Source organism: Apus apus, chromosome 7 (assembly GCF_020740795.1).
Source record: "Apus apus isolate bApuApu2 chromosome 7, bApuApu2.pri.cur, whole genome shotgun sequence".
Lineage (NCBI taxonomy): Eukaryota > Metazoa > Chordata > Aves > Apodiformes > Apodidae > Apus > Apus apus.
Window position 1 is genome coordinate 3,082,722 of NC_067288.1, and position 25,212 is coordinate 3,107,933.

At 45.5% G+C, this 25,212-nt stretch overlaps 1 protein-coding gene and 1 non-coding gene across 6 annotated transcripts in view; both read right to left on the reverse strand.

The window, feature by feature from the left end:
* Positions 1–2,502: 2,502 nt before the first annotated feature.
* COP1 (COP1 E3 ubiquitin ligase) overlaps positions 2,503–25,212 on the reverse strand; it is a 128,838-nt gene continuing 106,128 nt past the window's right edge. For all 5 annotated transcript variants that reach the window (XM_051625047.1, XM_051625045.1, XM_051625046.1 and 2 more), the window contains 2 exons: positions 5,216–5,260; positions 2,503–3,627 (listed from right to left, as the gene is read on the reverse strand). In XM_051625047.1, coding sequence (XP_051481007.1) covers positions 3,610–3,627; positions 5,216–5,260 — 63 coding nt within the window. In that variant the 3' untranslated portion in view covers positions 2,503–3,609. The remainder of the gene's footprint in view (positions 3,628–5,215; positions 5,261–25,212) is intronic.
* LOC127387465 (small Cajal body-specific RNA 3) lies at positions 20,839–20,974 on the reverse strand. Its single transcript, XR_007890143.1, has one exon. It is a non-coding gene; the product is annotated as a small Cajal body-specific RNA 3 (non-coding RNA).

The window sequence follows — 25,212 nt, forward strand, 5'->3', positions numbered from 1 at the left end:
CAGGACACGTCAAAAACCTCACTTTCCCACCCCTCCTGACCATTCTTCCTGCTGCTTGATCTTAAGAGGACGAATTCAGCTGTAATTTCCCAATGACTTCTGCTGGACACGGTGGCCAGCACTGCTGCCTGCACTGCCAACAGACGAGAGGATCCCTTCAAGGCTTCACCTCACCCCCAGTCTGCTGCAGGTCCTGCTGGGTATTTCTGCCTTCCAAAAAAGCAGCGAGAAAGGAAAGAGGACTTCTAAGCATGGAGGGAGTTAGATTTGCCTTCCCAACTATCCCCTGCTGTCATTACAACCTTCCACGGTTAAACCAAATTACCCCAAACAAACAAGGCTCCAGCACTCGGGTGGAACGTGGGCATCAGCAGCTGAACACACTCCCTGACATTGATATTCATTTAAATTTCCCCTTGACCATCATTTTTGATTCCCTCCAGCACTGAACTTCTTCTTGGCACTGAGGCATGTTCCTCCTCCTCTTCTAAGAGATGGTTTAAAACGAATTAAAGAGGGTTCGAACTTCCCTTTCTCTCAAAGAAAAACGGGACTCATCCAACACCCAGGGACAGGAGAGCTGGAGGCAAAACTGTTCTGGGGCAGCTTCCAGCCCAGGGCTTTGCAACCCTCTTCTTTTAAAAGTAGAAGATGATCATGAAGATTCTAAACGCCCACCATCTGCAATTAAGATTTTGGTTAAGCACTGGACCAGGTTTTCCAGAGGGATTTAGGAATCCTTGCTCATTTGAGTTGTGAACATTTCCAAACCTTGGAGCAACTTCATCCAACTTTGAGGCAAGCCCTGCTCTGGGGGAAGGGCTGGACCAGAGACTCTGCCCCCCACCAAGATCCCTCCCAAACTCAATCACTCCCCAGCTCTAATTAGGCTGAAAATCTGGTAGGGACCATTTGTTGAGGAGACAACTAATTAGAAAAGATATTAACCCAATATCATTAAAAAAAAATTACAGTAAGCAATTACATGGGACTTAGTATGTCAACCACAGAGTTACCTGAAGGAAAGAAAATTAAGGGGATTAAAATGAGGAGTGTACCACTTGTGACAAAGAGACAAAGACAAAAAATGCCATCAGCTTGTGTTTATGAGCTGCTGTGTTTCTAATTAGGGCCAGACACCAAATTTGCATTTTATCTTGATTGAAACAGAATGAAAACTGAAAAAAAATAAAAATAAAGGCAGCCAATGTTAAACTGTTTTCCCCATTTAATTCAAGGAGTAACCTACAGCATCCAAAATAGCCAGGCTTTTTCCTTCTGTTTTTAAGATCTCAGCTTCATCAGAGCACTTTGAATTTAAAAACCAGAGGAGTTTCACAGAGGGGAGGAAGAAAAGGAAGGAGGTGACCTGCTAATGAGGTGGCACAGAGCAAGGGTACAACAGCAGCCGTGGCAGCAGCTTGGGAAACAAATCAGTAGGCAGCAATCAATGAGCTAGAGGTGGAGGGAAACCCACACCTGAACCCAGGGGAGGCAGCAGGAGTGATGGCCACGGCTCCTTTCACAGTGGCCCTGCCCTGGGAGGTGCCTGGCTGGGAAGGATGCTCTGCACAGCCCTGCAAGGGCAGCAAAATGGAAACCAAGCTCGTGTTCAGGACTCCTCAGCCACTGTCAAACAGAGAGAACCAATTTCATTTCCTTCTGCCAGTAACTTGGCTGACTCATGCAAAGGAGCCTTGCAGCCAGCACCTCAGAGCAGGACCCACACTGGTGTGTGCTCAATCCTCTCCCCCTTCCTTCTTCCTCTTGTTGCTCTCCCCCACCCCAGCATGCCAGAAACCATGGAAGAAAATAATCTTGCAGCATCTGGGGGCCATCCACACTTCTCCCTGAGCTGAGCAGCATGTTTCTTCCCACTGGAGAAGACTCTCCAGGAGCTATTTCAGCATGCCCCACACCCTTCTGGCCAAGAGCCATGGCTGTTGGCTGAAGGATGTTGAATTAGGACAGGATCTGCCCTAACTTCACTATCAGGCTCCAACCCTGCTCCTTTGCTCACACCCCCAAGAGCATCCCTGTTCCCCTTTTCTGTCCTGTCACCAAAGCATGTCAAAAGACCTCACAACCCTTCTGCAAAGAAGAGAATCAGAATCTTTTAACACCTGGAAGACATAAGTCAACTTTCACATGCCACCACCAGTTACAGCTCCCTGAGGAGTGGCTCAAGGCTGAAGCAGTGCTTTGCTATGTTGACATGGAGGGTGAAGTCCCCACAGCAACCTCAGCCTTGGAGGCACGAGAGGTGAACTGCAATAAACAGAGCAGAGAGAGTCTGTTTGCAAAACCAAAATGCTGCCCAGAGGCAGCACTGTACACGTTGCACCCACAGCCAGGGAAAGATGCTACACCCACCAATTGCACTTCCAAGCTTCAGGATTTAATTCTGGCAACAATCTGACAGCTCAGCACAGCCTGCTCCTCCCTGAAGACCATCTACACCTTCTCACCTCTCCCACTGCCCTGGCAACAAAGCAATGACAATTCTTAGCATCATGGTTTATTCCCCCTCCATATGTACAATTAAGTGTATGCATGACCATTAAAAATAAGGCTACTTATATCATGGCTCCCAAACACATCATAACCCAATTCCATCCCCTCTTAGGACAACATTCCCAGCACTTGGCTTTCCTGCTGTGCAGAGAGGGGACAGATGCAGCCAGACCACACAGGTGATTCACTGGTGAAGGACTTTGGTAACTGGATCTAGAAGCCTCCTCCTCTAGCTGAGATAGTCAAAACAGGCCAGGTCAGTGGTGGGGGAGGGAAACTGTTATCTCATGATGTCTTGGTGAGGTCAGTCCAGGTCCCAGGCAACTGCAGGTCAGCTCATCTCAGCATCTTGCTGGTGGCAGGGAGGCTCAGGCTCATGTGGATGGAGGACAACTTACTCCTTTCCTTTGGAGTTGCCCCTCCTGGTCGAGGCAGGGGCATAAGGAGAAGAAGAAGCTGCCCTTCTTGACAACCAGAGGACATCAGTCTCCAGAGATGTCAACCTGGGTGACATTTCTCACCCCTTAATGCATCTAAAAAATATAAATAAAAGGAACAGCTGAACCATATCAATATGGGATCTCAAAGCAGACTGCTTGCTTGTCCAGGTAAGGCTTAGAGACTTTCTTTTTCCAATGGGGATGAAGGAACAGTCCAGATGGAAGTAACCAGAGATGTACAACTGAGGACAGCCCTGTGTGGTCCTCTAAGATCCCTTCCCAAGTGAATCTGTTCCCACACGTGACAAGAGAGAATCTTCCAGCTTCAGCTTGTGGCTCAATAAATTTTATTATTCCTTTTTGTTTTTTTATTTAAAAGAATTTGTTTTCCTATCATAAAAATTAGACAACCATACCACCACCACCAGCAGCAGCAATGTCTGTGGAGTTAATGTTGATGGCAAACAGTTCACTGCTGTTTCCAGTGTCTCAAAATGTCCTAGAAAGTCCAGAAATGGGAAAAAAAAAACCCAAACGTGATGCTTTTGGGGAGGAAGATCAAGGTGGTTTTGGTTTCCTGTCCTGCTGAGGATCCCAGGTGAATACTGTAGCATATCAGTGGGACCAAGTGCCTCATACCTTGAGAGAAAACCCTTCATACCAGCTCCAGTACCTGTTTAATAGGAAAGATGAGACATTTAGAATTGCAATTTATGACGTTCGTTATCTCCTACACCAGCAGATAGATCACTAGAACAGGACTGACCCTTCTGCTTCCCCACCCCTTATCCTGTATTTACCAGCATGCAAGAAAGTCACACAAATGGGGTAAGGACTTGGAAAGGATCCCAATTTTGCTATCTGCTTGTGCATAGTGGCTGTCATGGCATCCCCCCCCAGACCAGAGTGGATTTGTGCAAAGCCAGTCCTTTCCCAGCCCATCCCCACCTTCCCCCTCCCAAAGGCAAATGGAAATACTGGTGTCCTGACAGCCCTGGCTGCTTGCACATTCTGCTGTCCACCTTCTCCCATTAACAAGCAAAGTGCATGAACAAAACCTCTCCTCTCTAATCACTCTCCTGGTGCTGCTGGATTTGCTTCAAGGTATTAGAAGTGTCTGTGCATTTTGCCCATTTTACTAAGAAGGAAGTTACAAGTAATGAGCAACCAGTTCCACAGCCTGCCAAGTAAATTGCCTACAAATGAGAGGCTACAGCATCACAGGCTGCAAGAGCAGGAGCAACTGGGCCACTCATGGCCCAAAAAAGGAGGAAAAAAAAAAATCCATCTTGACATGCAAACAGACCACTTGGGTCTCCCCCCATTCTGCTATTTTGGGGATTTTTCCAGGAGCATTCAGACCAGCAGCTCCAGTCTGGTTTCCAGAGAGCTGCTATTGGCACACAGATGCAAGGGGAAATCAGGGTGAGGACCTCAGCTTCATGAGAGCAACAACCCAAGATGTGACTTTGCACAACAGCAAGGAAACACCAGCATCAGCAGCTCCAGAGAGCTGCCAGGGCTCTGGGCAGTGTTAACCACCAAGCCTCAAAAGCACAGTTGGAGGCCATGGATGCTGTGCACAATTTGTGATGGATCAGATCTGGGGTTCTCCAGAGGATCAGAACCAGTCTGGGTTTGGATACTGGTTTTGCTTTGTCTGCCTGACAGACACATCGAGAAGGATGAAGCCTATTTCCACACACCTTGAATTAAAAGTCTTCCAGAGTGTCTCTTCAAGTGCTGAAAACCTGGCAAAAAGCTGGCTTCTTGGTGCACAAGGAAGGCTGCTGCTTTCACAACCCCCTGCACCAGCAGCTGCTGGCACAACCAGTCTGGGCACCACGAGGAGCAAAGCCAGGAGCACCCCTGCTCATCTCTCCAGCCACCTGCACACCAGGAGCTCAGCTCTGCTGCACCCCACGATGGGCTCTGCTTAACAGCAGGGACTCAACCAGCCCCTGTGCCACAGGGACAGGCACGAGCCTGGGGAGATGCCTGTGCCAGACTCTGTGCCAGCAGGACCCCAGGAGCAGCAGAGCCATGGCAGCTGCTGGATGGTCACCAGCAGCTTTTCTACACCTTGCTCTACCTGGGCTGCACTGGCTGCTGCCTCTGCCATGCACCAGTGGCAAACACATCATTGAAATGACAAAGTTGTGGTTGGAATGACCTCCTCTAATGGCTCCTCCTGGCTGGAAAGTTTCTCTGACCTTGCTCTTTACTAACAGATCCAGGTGTTTAAAGAGGAGATGACTTACTTTAATTGTACCCTGACTGTTAGCAGCAATCAGCACGTTGGACTCCTGGAAAAAAAAAAGAAGAGGAACTATCAAAATCTGCCATTGCTTTCTTTTCTGTTTTTGGATGAAGCAGCAGTTGTTTTTATCTTAAACACTGTATATCTATTTCAAAGGGACTTAACTCTTCCCATTTCCAAGGTGCTTTTGGGGCTAGAAGCCTATAAAAAGTTCTATCACCTTAAAGAATTAGAAAGCAATAATCCTTAGTGCTTGTACAGAGCTTTAAATCTCCAAAGCAATTTACAAACCTGAATTAATCCTCAGTCTCCCTGTGAAGTGGGCAAACAATAACAATCATTTTCATCTTTTGGCAGCATATAGACAAAAGTTTCCAGCACCCTGACTAAACCAAATCATCAGCATGACAAAACCTCTCGGGCTCTGAGGCCACCAAACCTCTCACACAGCCAAGAGGTTTCAGGCAAGAAAAACAAAGGAGAGAAGAGATTATAGAGGGCAACGGCAGGCACACCCAGTTTGGAAGGGAAGATAAACAGGGCTCCAGCCCTGCTTTATTCAGGAAGGCAGCACCTAGTTCCTTCCCACCAACTGATGGAGTTGCCTTCGGAGATCTCCTGGTTGTTTGCAAATGAATGGTCTGCTGCATCAGCCAGGCAACCCCGAGACAAAAACCAGGGGAGACAGCTTCTGCTCTTCAGACCCAGTTCCTGATGGGACCAGCGAGTGCACACCCCACCCAACCAAAATCCTTCAGACAGAAGGAAATCCAAGTGAACCACATGGTGCCAATAAACCTGAAGCATGGGAGTGCCGGGGTGTGGGGCAGCAGCCCTGGAGATGCCAAGACTGACCCACTGGTCCCAGACTGGTGTCCCACTTCCATCCCTGCTCTGGCAATTGTAGGGCACTGAACTGCCTGCTGTCAACAATCTTCTGATACCTTTGCTCAGACACATTTTCCCTTTTCTCTCACTGCTGCTATTCATGCTCAGACAAACCTGCTGTAATTATCCCATCACTTAACACGTGCATTTTTTATAAACTCAGGGACTAGAATACTCCCTGCTCCAAAGGGAGTGGAAAGGCACCTCCACCCATCCAACAAGGTTGCAATGCTGCCTTGCCATAAGGTTCAGGACTCTGTGCAGCCACCAGCTGTGAAAGGGTGAAAAATCCTTTTCAACACAAAACCTCACTTAGCAGGTTAGAGTTGCCTCCTGGTGGACCAACTGGGCTCATTGTTACAGATAGAACTTAACATTAGGGGAGTAGCTAAAGACTCCTGATATTATCTCACCAATGATCCTCCAAGTCAAAGCTCCTGAAAAGAAAGCATATCCTCAAAGGAAGCAGTATACTCCAATTTAATTTCCCATTAAATGGATGGCTAAAAGAGTATAATCCCATGAACCACTCAGCTTCTGGTTAACAGCATGAGAACCAAAACCCACCAGAGGGAATGCAGATATAAAAGTGATTTGGGGCCTAAAACAAGGACTGGGATGCCTGACAGGATCTTGGAGGCCAGGGAGATGTACCAGCAACCATCTAGTGTGCAGTGCAAGAGACCTGAACTCCTGGGTGCCAATGATCCAGGGTTTGAATGATTCCTGCTTGCACTGGGAGCGATTGGTAATTCATCCTGCTGCTACAGCCCGCTGGGGTACCACTGTAAATGAACTCTGGTTCAATGAACAGTTTTACCTGCCAAATCAAAACGCCAGAGGGTAATACACTCTCACTCCCTTGTTCTTCAGAAGCCACTGTGGGTTTGTTTTTTTTTGTTCAGCAGGGTCTGAGCTAATCGCTGCCCTGCTGCAAACAGGAGCAGACAGCAGCAGAATTAGCACCAAATCTGTCACTGAACAAACAGTGACTTGCTTGTTAAGGCACTCTAGCATGGCTTCCCCAGGAACACGGCTAAGGAGCTTGTTTCTGACCCTCGAAAGAAACAATCCTCTTCCTTTCGTGCTGCCTGTAGAACAGCAAATACACTCAAACACCCAGGCAAGTCGTGAAGGCGCCGAGATCCGCAGGTTTGCAGCTCGTGACGGCCGCGTGCACGTTGAACCCATCTCTGTGCCAGGGCTTGTGTGACTGGAGTCACCACGTCCTCAAAAGGTAACCACCATGACCACTTCACAGGCAGAATACCTGTTTCCCCCACCACACCATGACAAGCATCTGGATCTCTCAGGCATGAAGAAATGGTATCACCATCCTCTGTGGCTGCATGTTCTGCTTTACATTAAGCACGTGGTGTTGCTGTGCAGGGCAAGAAAGTTGAAAAGCTGGCCTTCCTCATCCCTCCCAAATCTCTTGTCTGCGAGAGCCAGAAACTCACAAAATAAAGAGGCAGGGGTATGTTGGAGATCCACTCCAGCTGATAATCCTGCTCTGAAGAAACCAGTTATTAAAATGACCCTCCCACACAAGCACCTCATCCTGTGTGTAACACCTGTGGCCCTTCTGAACAGGAGATGCAGAGGGTGCCTGCTGCCTTCGCTCAGACAAGATTGAAGAAAACCAAAATGAACACACACCTCCCCTAAAAATCAAGAGCTAAGGGTTTGCTGCCTGGCAAGCAACAGCATTTTGTTCCACGCAGCTGCTAATCTCAAGCACTACTGCACCCCCGTGGACCGTGTAACCTGATCAGATGTGGCAACTTCTCCTCTGCACGTCGTGGCAGATAAGGAGCTGCCACTGGAGATGCAGCACGGTGCACTTGGGCCCCCTGTGAGGAGATAACATGGCAACTCCAGCCAGGGACAGCCGTAAGATTGACTGGAGACAGCTTGAAAGTTTTGGTCCTGTTACGTCAACAGAAAAAAGCAAGACTCTAGGGACGTCAGAAGTTTGGTCCTCCTTGTCTCTTGGCATTGCATACAAATTTAGAAGGACTAATTGACAATCGTAGGTCACCTCAGGACTCAGTCAGGATTAACACAGTGTGCAGGTCCAGAACAGCTCTAAGATGCTCCAGAGCTGAAGTCTTATGCTCAGCCATATGAGTACAATGCCATACATGCCAGCTTTTCCCTTGACTGCAGAGACAGTGTTATGGTAAGTCAGAAGGACAGTCCCTTGACATTAGGAAGGGCTTGACTCCACCACAAATCTTTGTCACTGCCCACAGGCTGGACACATAGCCACAAGGAGGCAGGCATAATGCAAAATGAAGTTGTAAATCAGTCCTGAGAGCAACAACAGACCAGACAGAAGTACCTCTGTCCTGAACCTGACACATTCCCATCTCCTGGAAGCAGCACTGGATGAACATGACTGGTCCACCCACAGGAACTTTGGAGCATTTGCCCTTGAGATTTGAAGGAACTTTAATTGATTGTGCCAAAAGAAGTTTCTGCAGCATATTCTTGATGGCAAAGAAAACCAAAATCAAACTTAGGACCTTCCTGAGTAGATGAGCTACCTGCAATGTTAATCATTAGAAGGAATTATTCACCCGTTGACAGCTGGGTTTTGAAGTACACTGATTTCCTTCCCTCCCAGACAGGCCCTGCATTTGGATGGCCCTGGGGAAGCAATTTGTACAGGGAAGGAAGGGAGGAGAAGGAAAGTCTGACTGACTGCTGGTATTCATGCAAGAGCAGTCAGCATTAAGAGAATCAGAAGAGCTCTGGATGTTTCGCAAAGCTTGAGGAAGCTTGGCTGAAGAACTGAAAATTGTCAAAGCTGCTTGGCTGAGATAGGAAGGAAAAGACAGCTGAGGCTGGAGTTCTTCCACTCTCTTACACCTTTGGGTAAGAAAACATTGGGAGGGGGGTTTTCAAATGAACATCACCCCAGATAGACAGCTGTTAAACCCACACACATCTCCTTGGAGGGACACCCACTGCTATTCAAGCAGGTTCAACTCTACAGAGCAAGCAGAAGCTCCAGACAGGCTCTAGCTAAGCTGTAAATCCATCCTCCCAGGAACTGCAGAGGCTCCATCCTGTCATCCCTCTGCACTAAACAAGAGCCACTGTGGACACCCACCCACAGCCACGCTGCTCCAGGAGTGGTGTCCATCTCACCAGCAGGCTCCTCCAAAATTGGGTGTGTTACCGTTTCCCTTTCCTGATGCAGAATAGAGAGCCTGTCCCAAAGGGGCTCAAAACAGGCAAGCACAAATCACTTGTATCTTTCCCCCCCCTTTAATGTAATTCTTTGTGGGACCATTTCTCCTCCATTATCCCACATACATAAATCCTTAAAGCAAAACTCAGAAGCTGACGCTGAAGGAAAAAGTTACAGGGTGGTCCACCCAAGAGAAGGAGGCTGGACACTGACTCTGAAACATCTCTGTCCCCCCTGCTGGCACTGAAGCTGTGAATCACAATATGTGAACACAACCTACGCTTCTATAGTTTGTAAATGCAGAAGTTTTGCAAAAGCTGGTCTGACCAGAAATGGAGAGTTCAGAGCACCTGAAGGTTGGGAACTGCAGTGGGCAACTAACAACCATGGCTTTGCCCACTTAAGCCAACACAGAGACACACAGCAACACTCCTCCTTGCTGTTAGCCTGACAAAGCTAACCTGTAGATGAACCTAACCTGTGTTTCCCACAAGGCCCACACTGAGGAAGGGAGTTTGGCTAAAGGAGAAATGATAGAACATGGACTTACTTCCTACTTTTGCACCCCACACCACCTTCTACAGCTACCAGCAATAACACAACAGTACAAAGAAATTGTTCTTTAGGGTCATAAAGATACCAGTAGTGAAGGAAGGTATGTCTCTCAGTTATATGTGCATGTCTTCATGAGACAGACTGGAAATATTATTTGGGACTTTCACCATATTATAAATAATTACAGGCCATGAAGTTGGTGCCTCTTTGTTATTCTCCCTTTTCTGCACAAGTCAAACAGCCGCCTCCAATTTCCAGTGCAGTTGTCATTGAGGTAAGTGTGAATTTTCTGGATTTTCAGCAGGGTTGCTTCTACGGATTCACAGTCAGGATTCTTAAAAGAGCCTATTTTAAATTAACAGCCTCTCACCTTTGCAGCCCAGCAGACATTTTTGCTAGCGAACGGCTGGTTCGTCAGCAATTCCCTTTCAAGCAGATGGACTCACTGCCAGCAAACCCTGAACACTTACTCAGAGGAACTGGAGCCTAATTAAGCAGTTGTTGCTACAATGGGAAAATATACTGTGTCAGAAAGCTTGCATTCAAGTGGCCATTGTCTCATCTTATTTATAAGCAAAGTATATGGTTGAACTAAATCTAGTGCTGTTGGTAAAGAAAGGACTTTAAAACTCCTCTGTCCTTATTGAAAATGGCAACTGTTACTCAGGTGCTGGCTTTTAGGACCTAGCTACAGACATTTCCCCCAAACTTTTCCTCTCAAGATGTGTGAAAGCAGTTCCCCAACAGGCCACCCCTGCTTGAATGCTCTTCATCTTGCAATTAGCAAATTCTTAATGGCTTTTCACTCTAATTCCTCTGAGATCCAGTTACTTTCTTGTATGACTCCAGTCAGCTTTTGTTTTTGGAAGAAAATTACAAATTCCAACCTAGGAAACATGATGAACCTCCAGTGTACAAAAATCAGGAGGTTTTTGAAAGCTGAACTGCTGGATTAAATCTTCTCCCAGCAGAATAATGTGCTGCATGTGGAATTTTTTTTCTTTTGTTCTGTTGTTGGGATATGATTGTTGTTAATAACCCTCATGATGGGATGGTACGAGAGCAGTGCAGAACCTGTCTCCCCGTGGGCCAGACTCTCCTTTGCATGACACCACACTCATCTAACATTAATCCCTTCTGAGCAGTTTTAAGGGAATATTATCTACACTGTGAACATCAGGCCCATGCAGAAACTAGCTCCTCCTTTCAACAGAGCCCTTCTTTAAAGAACGAGGTCTTACATCCAAAGAGATGTTGTACCAAGACATCTTAGGAGCAGCAAAACCCAGCTCCTTATGTTTTAAACCTGGAACAGAACACACATGCCTAAACTTTGCCTTTTAATCCTTAGAAACTATATTTTTATCTCATTCTGAAGGCAATTCCTTTGTACACACAGAAATAAAGCCTCCTTAGACTTATCTGGGCCAAAAAAAAAAAAGCAACAACTCAATATATCTGAAAAAAACTTCTCATCTGTGCTTCTTTGAAGCTCCAGCTGCAAATACAGAATCTTTTGGGTTTTGAAGTTTATAAATGCCACAAAATTACACCTGCACAGCAAAATAAAGACACTTTCTTAACACATTAACCCACAGGTTTACAGATTACTCCTCTGGCTTGTGTTCAATAGAAAGACTTGCCTGCAATCACAGGTACACCTGTGTAGTTTTCTCTCACACAGGAATTCATGGACACACTACAAAGGGGAAAAAAAGCTTTCAAAGAAACTAGTGTTTTCATCATCCTACATCACTCAGAGTTTGCAGCTTCTGCACAACAAGTGTCTCTCGCCAGGAAGTGTGAAGCAGGTAGAAATCCAACATCTCCTTGAATGCCTCCCCTTGTTTTTCCACAATTCCAGACTTTAACCTCAGTACTAGGGTTGCTTTTATCAAGTTTTCTGACACTTTCACATATGGTATTTTCTAACTAATTCTCAATATCTGAATACACCCCTCTTCCCTGCTCTCTGAAGGAGCAGACTTCTCATTTTTGGATTTTACACTTAAAGCATTTTTCTACTCCCATTCAGTCCAAACTCAGCACAGGAAGAGGCTGTATAAGGGGAAGTCTATTTGCTCTCATATATACTCAGGTCTCCACAGCAGCTCAGAGGAAAGCAGCTCAAGGCTTCCTCCAATGACACAATCAAATAAACAGCAAGCTCTCTCTCAGCCAAGTGAGACACCAGTATTCCTTAGCATCACCTTTCTTCTCAACAGGCAGTCCAAGAAAAGTTCAGTAAGACAACTGAAGACCAGAGAGGCACCGACTGGTTCGTTTCTACAGCATCTTCTGAATTCAAGATGCACAGGAAGGCCAACAGACTGGTGGGAAGAGGGCAAAGAAAGCTCTGCAGACCAGAAGAGCCAGCCAGCAAAGCCCACACCGGGAACTGTTGATCTATTATTAGGTGCCAGCCTCTGTAATTTAGTCATTCTGGAACAAAACTGGTTTTGATGAGCACCTAATTTATTTAGAATTCAAGATGAGAATAACTTGTCAGACACTTATTATTCTGCATTGACTGCAAAGCAAAGTGCACAGCTCCAACAGCTGCAGCAAGGAAAGGAGACATATGTTAAATCCAAACTATGTTGGCATTAACCCTCCTCCCCCAAAGGCTGAGTCTTCTCCTCCTCTATGTGTGGGGATACTGAGCTCCACTGTCCATCAACCTGTGACAAGGTCTCTGAAGTTACTTGTTCCTGTAGTTGTATATCCTGGGATTTCAGACACTCCCCATAAACAATAGGCTCAAGGCCCTGAACAAAGTGGCAGCAATATATAAATATAGTTTGCAATAAGCCTACAAACAAACATATACATAAACATGCAACACATTAGCATCAATATTGCAAAACCACAGGAAATGGCTAGGCATTAGTTTAGTGAAAACAGCTTTTGGCATCTATTCTCTGAATACTTAAAGCCTCCAAATATTCATTTGGCAATTCAACACAACGCCACACGTCGCTTGACAACTGCACAGCCCAAGCCCTGCATTCCTACTCCCCATTCATTTTCCTCCCATCTCCTACAGTTTGTTGCAGCTGGTCATTGCATCATGCTGGAGGTGATTAATTTAATCTCTCTCTCCTGAGCCAAGGTCATGCTGCCCTCCCCATCAGTGCTGTATGTGGCAAACCCAAGCCCCGGGGTGTGATCGCTACTATCGCTGTGGCCGTTGCACATGCTTCCCTTCCAAACACCCAGACACAGAAATGTGTGATCTGAAGAAACAGCCATTGATCTGCATGAGGGTATTCAAGAAACGTGACCTAAATCTGGTAGTTCTGCATTTTGATTTCGTGCAGACCAATTGGAAACCGTCAGGGACTGGAGGAAGCAAACAGCAACCGGTGGAACGTGAAAAACCTTTTCAGAGGAAGCCACCTCGAACTAAACTGCCCAGCCCACCCTACAAGTACAGGCTACCACGAGTGCTGCACAGCCCAGTCCTGAAGCACATCAAGGCCCAGCACCCCCTGCTGCCACACTGGGGAGGAATGGATGTTGAGGGGAAACTCCTGAGAGACACTAAAATACCTCCTCTCCCTGTGCCTCCCAGCTCCTCGGTCCTCTTTAATTTAAACCAAACTCTTTGCCCTACCGTGGAGGGCAAACTCCAGTTTGTTCAAGATTCTCCTTCATGTTTAGTTGGTGCTCTTATGCCTCTTTCACACTCATCATTTGTGCCCCCATCCCCCTTACCTTCTCTTTGCTTCCTCCTTCTTTTTGCCAAGTCAGTGCTTTCTCTTCCAGCTCAACTACATCCAACACCCGTCAGTTGCTCAGTTCCCTCTTTCAAATATTCCTCTTTACACTCGAATCAGCAATTCCCCAGTTTGTGCAAGAGCACTTTCATCTTTCCTAGACCATCTGTCCCACATCCCTCAGGGCTTTTGTATCTGAGATTTTTGTCCCTTGCATGGCATCTCATCAAAACCCTACTCCCAGCACTCTGTTCTTGAGTTGCAACTGCCTCTTCTACAGCCCCACAGATGTCGTCCCATCTCCATTCTCCCTCCCCTTGTGAATCCTCCTTTGAAAATCCTGTTTACAGAATAGTTTCCCTTTCTTTCCAACCCTTTTGCCTCCAACATGCTAGCACCAGCACCAAACTGCACAACTTCCTTGAGTTCAGAGAGGGTGGATGATGGCTAACCTTCATCTCTGGTCCCAGTATCCAGTCAATCAACCAACTGATCTGCTCCCACAGGTCACCTTCTCTTCTTGGCTCTCTGTACTTCTAGGTCCCTGAAATCTAATTAGTGCTCTAGGATGACACATCTGTTCCTCTGGTCCCTGCCTGGGCTGTTGGCTACAGTTCATTCCCTTGCCACCTCAGAAACATCTGCCTGGATAGAAAGCAGAAGATCAAAGACTGTAAGGAGGAGGAAGCCTTGGAGCTAGAGTACAAAACGCTATGTTTTTTAATGGGAACCCACCACTGCTGGGCCAGGAGCTTTCAACAGGAGAAGGTGACCCATGTGAGCAGCCTGGCAGACCCATACCTGCCCTAGATAAGATTCTTTCACATTTTATCTGATAAACAAGAACTAATACTGCACAGCTGCTGTGCCCAAGTGGAACACACTCCTCTGAAGGCTGACAGTTTCTAAGTTGGGCCAAGAGGGATCACTGCTAGGTGACATCTCCTGTGCTCTGTGAAGCTCAGGGCAGAATTGATGCTGCCAATGGCTTCCCTGGGCCCAGACACTGGAGTTTGGATCCTGGTATTACATCAGTTCCCACACAGAAATGCCATGAAATAAGCCATTACCTGGTCAAGTTTCCTGTCACCCTTCCTCTCCCAGGGCCATTAGTTTCAGTCTCTAAATAGCTGGATGATACAGGCTTAAAATTGACCCAACCACCTTGACGTTAATAATTTAAATTATTAAGTCTTAGTTCTCTAATGCCAATAAATCATTTATATGTGCACATTTAATTAACAATCCAATCAGTAAAAACAACTTAGCATTCACACAGCACGTTTTATCAGAGGACCCAAAGACATATTACAACATTAATTAAGTGTAACAAATGCCCTGGTGAGGTAGCTATGTATAATCCTACTCTGACATGCAGGGAAACCGAGGCAACCCACTCAGTGGATTTGTCCAAGGTTAATCCAGATGTTCACAGTGAGGTGCTGAAGGGAAAAAGGGGGGAAGAAATACTGCTGAGATTTAACTCCCCTAATAAGCACTCTTTTTCTGAACTGCAGTGTTTACTTGTTTGCTGATGAGAAATCTGTTCCAGGTATGTTCCTCTCCCAAAGAGACAAGGGGGACAAACCACTGCTAACAGGCATGCTGAAAATCAACCCAAAACTGCAAGAATCTGCTGGGTGAGGCTGAATGCGCTGGGTCCAACATGATACCCAGCCAAGGCTTTTGAAGAACATTCCATGACCTTTCCACCCCATCATTCACACACCTACACGTGCATCTGAGCTTGCAGGATGCAGCACGCTTACCTTAACAGCAACAGGTCCTAAACCTGTACCAGTGTCTGGTATCTCCCAAGTGCTTTAACAACTCACCCAACCCTTGGGGAGTTTCTCACCAGGCTTCTATGTCAGAGAGCAGAGGAGAAGAGCAAGAAACTCCTGAACAACACTGACTCCACTCACAACACTCTGCACAGTTATGAGTCTTGGAAAATGTCAGGAGTCTCAATATCCCAACATCCTTACTCTTCCCCAAAACCACAGTTTAACAAGTCTTTCAGGCCACAAAGAGCCTGTCCTGCTATCTCCTTCCCTCCCACCTCTTCCCATGCCCAGGAAATGACCCTCACAGTTGTCCCAGGCAATGGTGGCAGCCAGAACTGTGGATGAGGATGTGCTCCTCTGTGTCCTCAACCTCAACAGTCTGAGATCCACCAGTTTTGTTTCCTTCCCATTTGGTACAGAAAACCACTGGTTACTGGCACTAAGGCTACAGCTGACAGCCAAACTGCTTTGCCCCAAGTATCAGGGATGGTTTAGTTGACAGTGCCTGTCCACCATCTAGAACTCAGTCCAGCCTTGTTTTTTTTCCAAACACCATGAATTCTGGTCTGCGTGCAAATGACAGACCGTGGAAATGCTTTAGGTTTCCCAATTATCGTGTGATGAAACATTCCAGACCCAGATGATGCCTACAACCCCTAACCCAAGTGCATGCCTCTCAGCCAAGCAGACTGACTTTTACAAAGTTCTCACTGAAACCAAGAGGAGCTCATCTCCTCCACATCTTTGGCAACTGGACCTCTATGATTAAGGGACCCTAGTACTGATGTCAGTCTGCCTCATGACTGCAGGATGCAGAGCCTTCCTCCTCTGAGCTGAGTGATGTACAAAGTGTTGCTTACGTGAGAGTAACCACAAAACACCACTCCCAAGGTCTGGGGCAGGGTGTGGATAAGACCAAATAACACATCATTCACCTTATTATAACAAGTGAGAGAAAGGCTTGAATAATGTGAAGGTATTAAAGCTACCATAGGCTTAAGACCCAGAGGGTAAAGCCCCAAACTAACCTCTGGAGAAAGGGGTCTTGCAGCCATGGAACTGGTAGGAACACACACTGGCCAGTGTTAGTGGGAGAGGCTGGAAAGAAAAACTTACTGAACCCTTCACATGACACTGTCCCCTCAAAGCAAAAGTGGAAGAACAATTAAAGCCTCACAACTGCAGACAGTGGGAATCAATATGGGAGAGTGGGTTAATCAAAGGAGATGTCAGGAATGACAAAGAGAGCCAAGCTGAGTCAGGCTGGCTGGGTCAGCAAGAGGGGAACATTTTGGCAGGAGCTCATGAAATGGCTGATGGACAGAGAAACTAAATTTATTTAAAACTGATAATGGGTTCATACTCTGCTCCTGTTCATTTGGTATGGTTTGGCTGTCAGGTCTTTGGAGCAGGAAGCTGTCACTTCCTGTCTGTTTGAAAACCACCTACCAAATTGGATCTACTGCTGATTGTAGCTTCTTTGCACCGTCCTAATGAAAATCACCTCTAAGAATGGCCTGATACAGAGGTGCAAAAAAAGGGTCATCTCAAAGCAACCTGAATTCTGGCAATTTGCATGCTTCAGGTGTAGTAACACCTCTTGAACATACCCATCCGTTTTGAATCAGGATTCTACCACTAAACCAAATCCAGTATCCTAAACCAACCAGCTGTGCAAGTCCTGGACTTCAGTTAAAATCCTGACTGTTTTGTTAACAGGTCTTGGAATAATGTTGTGGTGGGGACTGGAGTGCTCAGTTTCTGCAGTACACATTAGCTATTCTGAATGGTTTGCTCACGCCAGCTGGAAAAGAAGGATGATGGTTTCACTGCATCTGCAAGCCTTCTAATTGTGCTTCTAGATGGGCCAGAAGTCTGGCAGCCATAGAAATCAAAGCCTCCATTTCCCTTTAAGCCAGGAATTGCTTAAATAAATAAATAAATAGCATTTAATAGCAAGAGGAACAGAGTCATGAGCCTACATGCCAGCACTGAGGATGCTGTCTGTGGGGGGGAAGTGACAGAGTACGTCAGATGCTGCACCTCCAGCTGAGGCTGCAGGCAGGGAGGGTGGGGGGTTACACATCTGGTGGCAAGCAGAGCTACAGCAAGGGGAAGGGAAGCAAGGCACAACAGGAGAGCAAAAAAAATACCTCATCTCTGGAGGCTGCTTCTACCCAAAAGGCCACAGCTGCATGGTGGTAAGAACTGAAGAGGGAAGGGTCCCTGCCTACAAGGTGGCCCAGCCTGCAGCTGCATAAGCCACCACAGCAAATTTAACACCAGACATGCACTCATTGATGTGTATACACGTATTTACTTGTATGTTCTATGCAACACACACAATGTTGCAGAAATTAAATCAGCAGGACCTGATGAACAAAAAGAAGGGACAAACTGTTTCTTCCAGAGAAACACCAAGGCACAAACATTAGCATGCGTATAAGCTTCATGAAGCTATGCTAATGCTATTTATAACATACACCTATTTGGGAAAGAGGACTTTGATTTAAGGAATGAAAAGTTTAATTAAGGTAAAACAAAAGTTTCCATTAATCTTGAAAGAATTCACAACCTGCTGCTCTCCTTCAACATCCAATTCAGCTAATGCTGTAACAGGATCAAGCGCAGCAAGATGTACCTGAAACCTCCTGCAATGCAGACAAGGCTGGGCAAGCTGTACCAAACCATGCAGTCTTTTCTAGTCCTGAGAAACAGGAAGCTTTCTCTTCTCAAAATACTGTTTCAGAGATGACCCAAGTACAGGGGGCAAATATTTTCACTAGCCAGGGCATACAGGAAAATGATGAAGAGATGTTGATAAACGTAAGATGCATCGTCCCTGGAAATGCTCAAGGCCAGGTTGGATGGGGCTTGGAGCAACCTGTTCTAGTGGAAGATGTCCCTGCCCATGCAGGGGGGGTGGATAAGATTATTTTTAAGGTCCCTTCCAACCCCAGCCACTCCATGATTTTATGAGATTGGCAATGACAAATGGCTGGATGGTGCAGGCCACAGGTTCTGATGAGATCCAAAACTGTGTTTAATGTCACAAGCACAGGCCTACTCGAGTAGTAGCTAGATAAAATTCCAGTCACACTTAAATCTTCTCCCTGCACGTATTCAAATCACAGGGTTGTGTTTAACACTGTCTCCTGTTCCTGTGGTACAGGGGAAGCATGGGTGAGGATGGGGCAGCAGAGCTGGGTGTCCTCCCCCAGCCAGTAGAACGATCTCCTCTTCACCTACAGCTGAGAACGTGGTCAGAGCTCACGGTCAGCATGGAATCTGTAAGTCCTTATTGTTATGCCAGTGTACAAAAGCAAGCTGAACTGGACTAAGAGCTGGGTCATGTCTGCAAGGCTGCTGGGAAGAGAGTGATTTTTCATTTGCAAACTGGAAGAGAGGCTGGAATTCCCAGAAGAAGAGACATCGAAGCCCACAAGCCATTTCTGCAGGTCAGCTTTCAAAGGAAGGCCACACGGCAAAATATCAGCTTTGATTACCAAATTGTGTGGCTGCTACTGAAAAAGACAGTACAGCAAATTGAATTTTAATAAGGTCTGACTGTACATAAAAGGCAAAGAACTTCATTAAACAAAACCATACAGAGAAGAAATGATACATATGAAGCTGCTTCTCTAATATCCTACTACTGATGCATTCTCCTCTATATTTATCTGGGAGGAGAAGGGAGTGGGAAGGGAAGACAGCTAAGCCTTAGGTATTAAGAATGATGAGAGTACAACTTTATAGCTTTAGTACAATAAATGCAAAGCATGACATCTTCCCTACTTCATTCTGCAGAATGAACTATTCAAAAGACAATAATGAACTTCGCATCATCTGAAGGACTCAATTGTGCTCTGCTGCCTGCTTCCCTGATCCCATCCGTCTAAACCACTCCTGAATCCAGAAGGAAGAGTGAAATCAGTAACAAAAATGCACCTGGGGAATCAGAAATCACTGGGTCATTGAGCTATTGAAAAGCATTTTAGATTTAAAAACAAAGGATGTAAAAAGAAAAGCCACCAAGAAAAATGTAGGATGTCTTTAGACAAGTTCATTGATTGTGATAAGGGGGGAAAAATATAAATCAAACTCGACACACAATTCTTGCAACTAGAGAGGATTTCTCTTCCCTTCACCTTCCTCTTTCCCTTTCCTTGACTTGCTCATTCATGTCCCTGCAACTTAACCCTTCTCTATGGGATAATGGGCAGTAGCCCCTGAATTCTAATTGCATTTGCTATTCCATTAAATCCTATGGATTTAAATGGAAAAAATTAGTGGGACTTGCCTATCAGGCACTCTCCACAACACCAGATGAGAAGTCACCTGAAGCTCTAGATGGGCTTTCTTTTGTTTGTGGCCTTAAATAATTCAGAGAGAGGAGTTGTCAAGCTGAATCTGCAAAGCTCCCTTGACTTTGGGCTGATGCTATTAGATTGCCTGCCTATTGTTTACAAAGACAAAAGGGAAAACGTCCTGGGATCATCATATGTCTGCATGGGAGGGAAGTCAAGGACTAGAAGAACAAGTGCTGTCAGGTCAGAAGTCATAAAAAAAACCAGATGGGAAAGGAAAAGGAGGCAAGAGAGGAAATACAGAGGCAGCAACAAAACAGCAGAAGTTGCCGGTTTGGTCATGCTATAAATAAATGTTGCTAGCAGTTTCTGGTGTAATATGGTGTCATCCTTTAAAAACAAAAATCCCAAATGCAAATGGTGACTTTAATTAGCAATGAAAAGCACAACTTCCCAGCTATACAGCTGCAGCCACCCCTCTCAGATCTGCCTCACTCCTGCAAACCAGTGACAGTCATTAGGCAGTGAGCCAGCACTTCACAATCACCCCAAACCTCGGCGAGAGCAATTTCATCCTTTCTCCCTTTTCCCCCTGCACTTTTTGGGCAGGCAAACATGGTAAGGCCTGTTGAAGATTTACTAGGTCCTACCTGGGGACACCAGCAGACCACAGGCCACCTGGCATCCCAGGGAGCTTACACACTCCAAGGTGCCTTTTCTATTTATTTATTGTTTTTAAATGACTGCAGGACACGCACTGCTTTGATGGGGTTTTGCAGAGTCATTTTCAATCAAAGCTGCAAATCTGGCTCACAGCAAACGACTTTTTCCTGAAGCAGCAAGAAGAATGGAGAGGGAAAAGGGAACCTCAGGACATGCAGCCCTGCTCCACCCACACACACCTCTCCAAGCACAAGGTAACCACCTCCACAGCCAGCTTGCTACACCTTATGAGGACTTGGGAGGGGTGGGGGCAAAAAGGGCCTTTTAATACAAAAACCCCAGTAACTGTGATAGTCTTGCTATCAAGATAGATTAGCTCTCAGCAGTTATTCTTAGCTCTGGATGCTGCACACAAAACTCAAGGGCTGTCCACATGTGGTGGGGCATCATGGATGGGCAGCAGTCACTGCCAAGGATGCTGTCTTGGTATATTATGGGATAATACACATGTATGGAGGGGAACGATCTGGCTTAGTTGGCTCTCCTAAAGCAGACAGAGACCTCCACTTTGCTCTAGGAAGACTGCAACAGTGGACAAAAACACATGACTTTTGCCCACGAGTGGTCCCAGCTGGTCCCAGCAGCTTCCAGTCCTACAAAATGTCATGATTAAAACCACCTTTTATTATACAGTCTTTTAGCCCGGGCTCCTGATCGTATCCAATCCTAAATGGAACACGGTGTACCACATGCAAATAAGCTGAAGAAAAGATGATTTAACTAATAGGAAAATATGGTTAGGTGGGCAAGTTTAACTCAGAAAGCCAAAATCATTCTAACCAGAAGAAAAGAGATGCCCCACAGGGCATGCATGCCCACCCAGCAGCCTTAAAAGTGGCCCTGATGGCTCCTTTCTCACTCACTCGATGACTTTCAGTTCACAGCAGGGCCTGAAGCTGCAGTGCTGCTCACAAGCCCCTAAATCTCCTGGCCTTCAATACACTCCTAAACTCCAGGGAACAGCTTGCCAACAGCATGCTGCCTGCCAGCCTCCCTCCAGCAAGGCCATTAAACAGCAAGCTGCTTTTGTTGTGCCCTCCCCGCACCCCCCCTTTTCAAAATTATTTTTAATTTTAGATGTGTTACGTGCATCTGAAGTATTGCCAGCTCTCAAACATGACTGTTCACAGCTCACCCTCAGGTAGGAGTCCTCAGTTGAACCAAGGGGCTGCCAAGCTCCCACGTCACAGCTTGGAAATCCTTGAATTAGATTTTTCTACCCATGATCTCTTTGCCCTCTGAAAAGGTGAAAACCAAATTACATCCTTACCCGGTTCTAGGCTGTAACTAGAGATTTAGGACAACCTGACAGCTCTACACACTCCCTGCTGGAAAAGTGGAGATTAAAAGATGACTCTTAATTTTTCAAAGCATGGTGGTGGTGTTAGCACCCGGGGCTGGCAGCAGCCAAGGGGACTGGGGGATCACACTGCAGCTCTGCTGGACACACTGCCCGAGGGGCTTGGGGAGCTGGAGCCTCAGCTTGACCTTCTCTGGGCTCCCAAAGAGGAAGCAAAGCTGCATTAAGGCACTTCGTTTTCCATCCTGACCATGCCAGAAACCCAGCAGCAGCTCAGTTAATGGCAGACCTTTAAGCCATCAGAAGCTTTTGCAGGTGGAGTGAGCCCTTTTTATTGCATTCCCCAAAGAATTTCTAGCTGATATACCACACAAATTTAACCCATGCCACACAACACCTTCCAACAACCTGAAAAACTAGAAAGCATTTTATCTAATAAAGCCATGTAAGGAAAGAACAGCCTTCTTCATATGAGGTATTTGCAAGCCCTTCTCACACACTCAGGATTTCTCAGCACGGCAGGACTGAAAAAGGCTTTTAATAAAGTGAGATCTGGGTAATGTTCTGCATCACTGTTTGAGGACAATTCAATCATCTTTGTTCTGGATTAAAGTCTTGCTCCCGATTAATCTCAACAGAAAAATGAATAGGAAATCCACATCCCAGGAAGTAGGAAAGATTTTATCTTTAAATCCAATTCACAAGCAAAATCATCTCTCTTACAATGGATAATTCTGCTACTATTCAAGTTATTTTCACACAGTGGGTATAAAAAAATTATCTCTAGACATCTCAAATTGAAATGACTGTTTTTAACGCTCCCTGTCATTTTGAGTGCATGCAAAGACTAACAATACTGTATCAAAAAGAGGAGCTCAACAATCAGGAAATCCATTAAGCCACCAATGACACTAACAGCAAAAAAGGAAGTTGGAGAAGACTCAAGTATATAAAGAAAAAATGTCATTTTCCTACAGGGATCATGGGAGTGAACAAAACCCCTTGTGTTGTGACACAGTACCTCTGATTTTACAATATCCTTCAGCTACATAAATACTAGAATACAACCCCAAACTCAGCTGACAAAGGGTGAGGGAAGACAAACCAACACTTCTGGCATTTGATTTTGTCATTTTTTAGCTAATCTGCTTCGTCCTCCTTTGATTTTAGATATTCTTTCTGAAAAGATGCTGCTGTTGACTCACTCCTCCACAGACCCCACCCGAGTGTGCAGCAGGTATCCCCTTCTTTTATCTTGGACTGACAATGCCTCAAATGTTTCAGAGCAGAGATGGTGAGAAATACAGGACAAAACACAATGAATATGAGAAAATGATTGTCCTCTGTCAGGACTATACATGACTTATTTCTCGTTACAGCAACCTCATGTGCACTGCTACAATCATCAGCAGAACAGCTCCTGTGAAGAGTTCATGATCATCTACTGACCTAGCTACAGCTTCCAAGGAGGAAATAAATGGTAGTATAAAAAAAGGCTGCTAAAAAAAGCCACACATACAGTGTGTGTTTGTCTGGATAAGAAGAGTCAGAGATGATTGGGCTTGGCATGCAGCACATTCATTACTTCATTAACTTGCATTTGCAGTGTGCTGGGCTCAGATTCCATGTTCATATGCTACACAAAATTAACACAGAAGCCCCAGTCTGGCCCAGAAATACCTGTCTGCACCATAAATCCACCTCAAACCTGCTTGCAAGGGAGAACAAGGGAAACTTCAAAAATCTGTACAAAAAAGAGTTTTCATAGCTCCCCACTCCAGAACAAGTAATTCCCAGGCTCAAGATGAACAGTAAAAGCCAAAGATTTAGTGATTGTGGTGGGCTCATGAGAAGACTGTCCTCGTTCCCCCTTCCATGTTCAGACAGCTCTGCTCTTGGGAGAAAAAGAAGGAATAATATTGGGAAAGGGAGGGATGACTGCAGAGGATGGCCAAGAGACATGGAGAGGGGCTGAGTTCAGGGATGAGGATACAGTGGGAAAGCAGCAGCCAAGCTGGGTCCCTTAGCCCTGCAACCTTACATCTAGCCAAACATTTATCCAGAAGAAATCTCTACAGCAGTATTTTTCTTGAACAAGCACCTGAGCATCAGCAGAGTGATTTTTCACAGCGTGGATCTTTGCTCACTTTTAGCAAGGTAAATATAGGTATATTCTTCAGTTTTGAAACAAAAGAAGCCTTCACAAGCTCTTGGTACTGGCTGCTGTTTGTTTTAACACTGGAAGAACAGTTTCAGAAACTGCTAACTTCTGTCTTACTTCATGCATTTCCTAACAATTTATATTTCTTCTTCTGCATTGCCAAGTGAAGTGTGAACCTAATGAAAACAGAAAGCTGAATCCTTTTGCATTAAATAAGGACATTTGTATCTCACTTCCAGCTCACTTTCTCTTCTTTTCTTTTACTTCTGCTGGCCCAAATTTCTCTTTTCAAATGCTGGAGCTAACACGCAAGTTGTGAAACAAGGCACACACAGAAGCCCTATTAACCTCCTACTTTAATCAATAATATTTTACACTAAACAAGTCAACACATCCCTCAAGCACATACTCCCCAGACTAGACAGGCTGGCTGTTATTTGATGCTCAGAAGAAACCCAGCCAGAGCAGCCTGCTCTGTAGAAGGTCTTTCTTGGAAGAAAAAGGTAACAAGGTCTCAACTGATCATCCTAGAAGCTAGGAAGAAAAATCATGTATTTATCCTGGGAGACTTGGCTAGTGATGCCAGCACAGGGAGTGAGGAGGGATGCAGCTTTTCCTCCTCCTGCTGCACTTACTTTTATGTGCCACCTGCAGATTACAGGTAAAAGGAGCTTTTTGTAAGATTTAATGGATCTGAACCCATCGTTCTTCCCAGTAGAAGTAATCTTGCTTATCTTCCCTGCAGTATCTTTCACTATTAGAAGCAAATGGGAAACAATGCACTGTCTCATCTGCCAGCTCCCCAGGCTGCCCCAGCTATACCTCCCCTCTGCTTCACTTAACATTCACTTCAGACATATGAAAGCAAAACCAGAAAATCCAGCACTGCACCAAACAGCTCACTTCTCTCCAGTGTTAACAATCAGATCAAGAGTCTGGGAAGCAATATGCAACAGCAACATATAACAACATATGAGACACATCATTGCTTGAAGCAGCAGAATTCAAAACACCTCGTGCGAGGGTGAACCCAACCCCGCTCAGCTGCACAACCCCCAATTTAACAGTATCATTTTTGTCTAAAAGGTAGTCATTAAATTACTAATCATAACCTTCCTGCCATACTAGCTTTCTCTTCTTTTGAAAGGACTGGTTATTATAATTCTGTGTGTATCCTATATAGAATAATTACATACCCTAACTACACAAAACCAGGTAGTTTCAATGCAGACACAAGATTGTTTTCAAAGGAACAACTGTTTTCCCTCCATGCACACAGCTAGCTCATCTAGCATTAGCTAGAATTAGATTAGAACGTCACCAAAAGGAAACTAAGCTTTATTTAAATAGGTTAAAAGG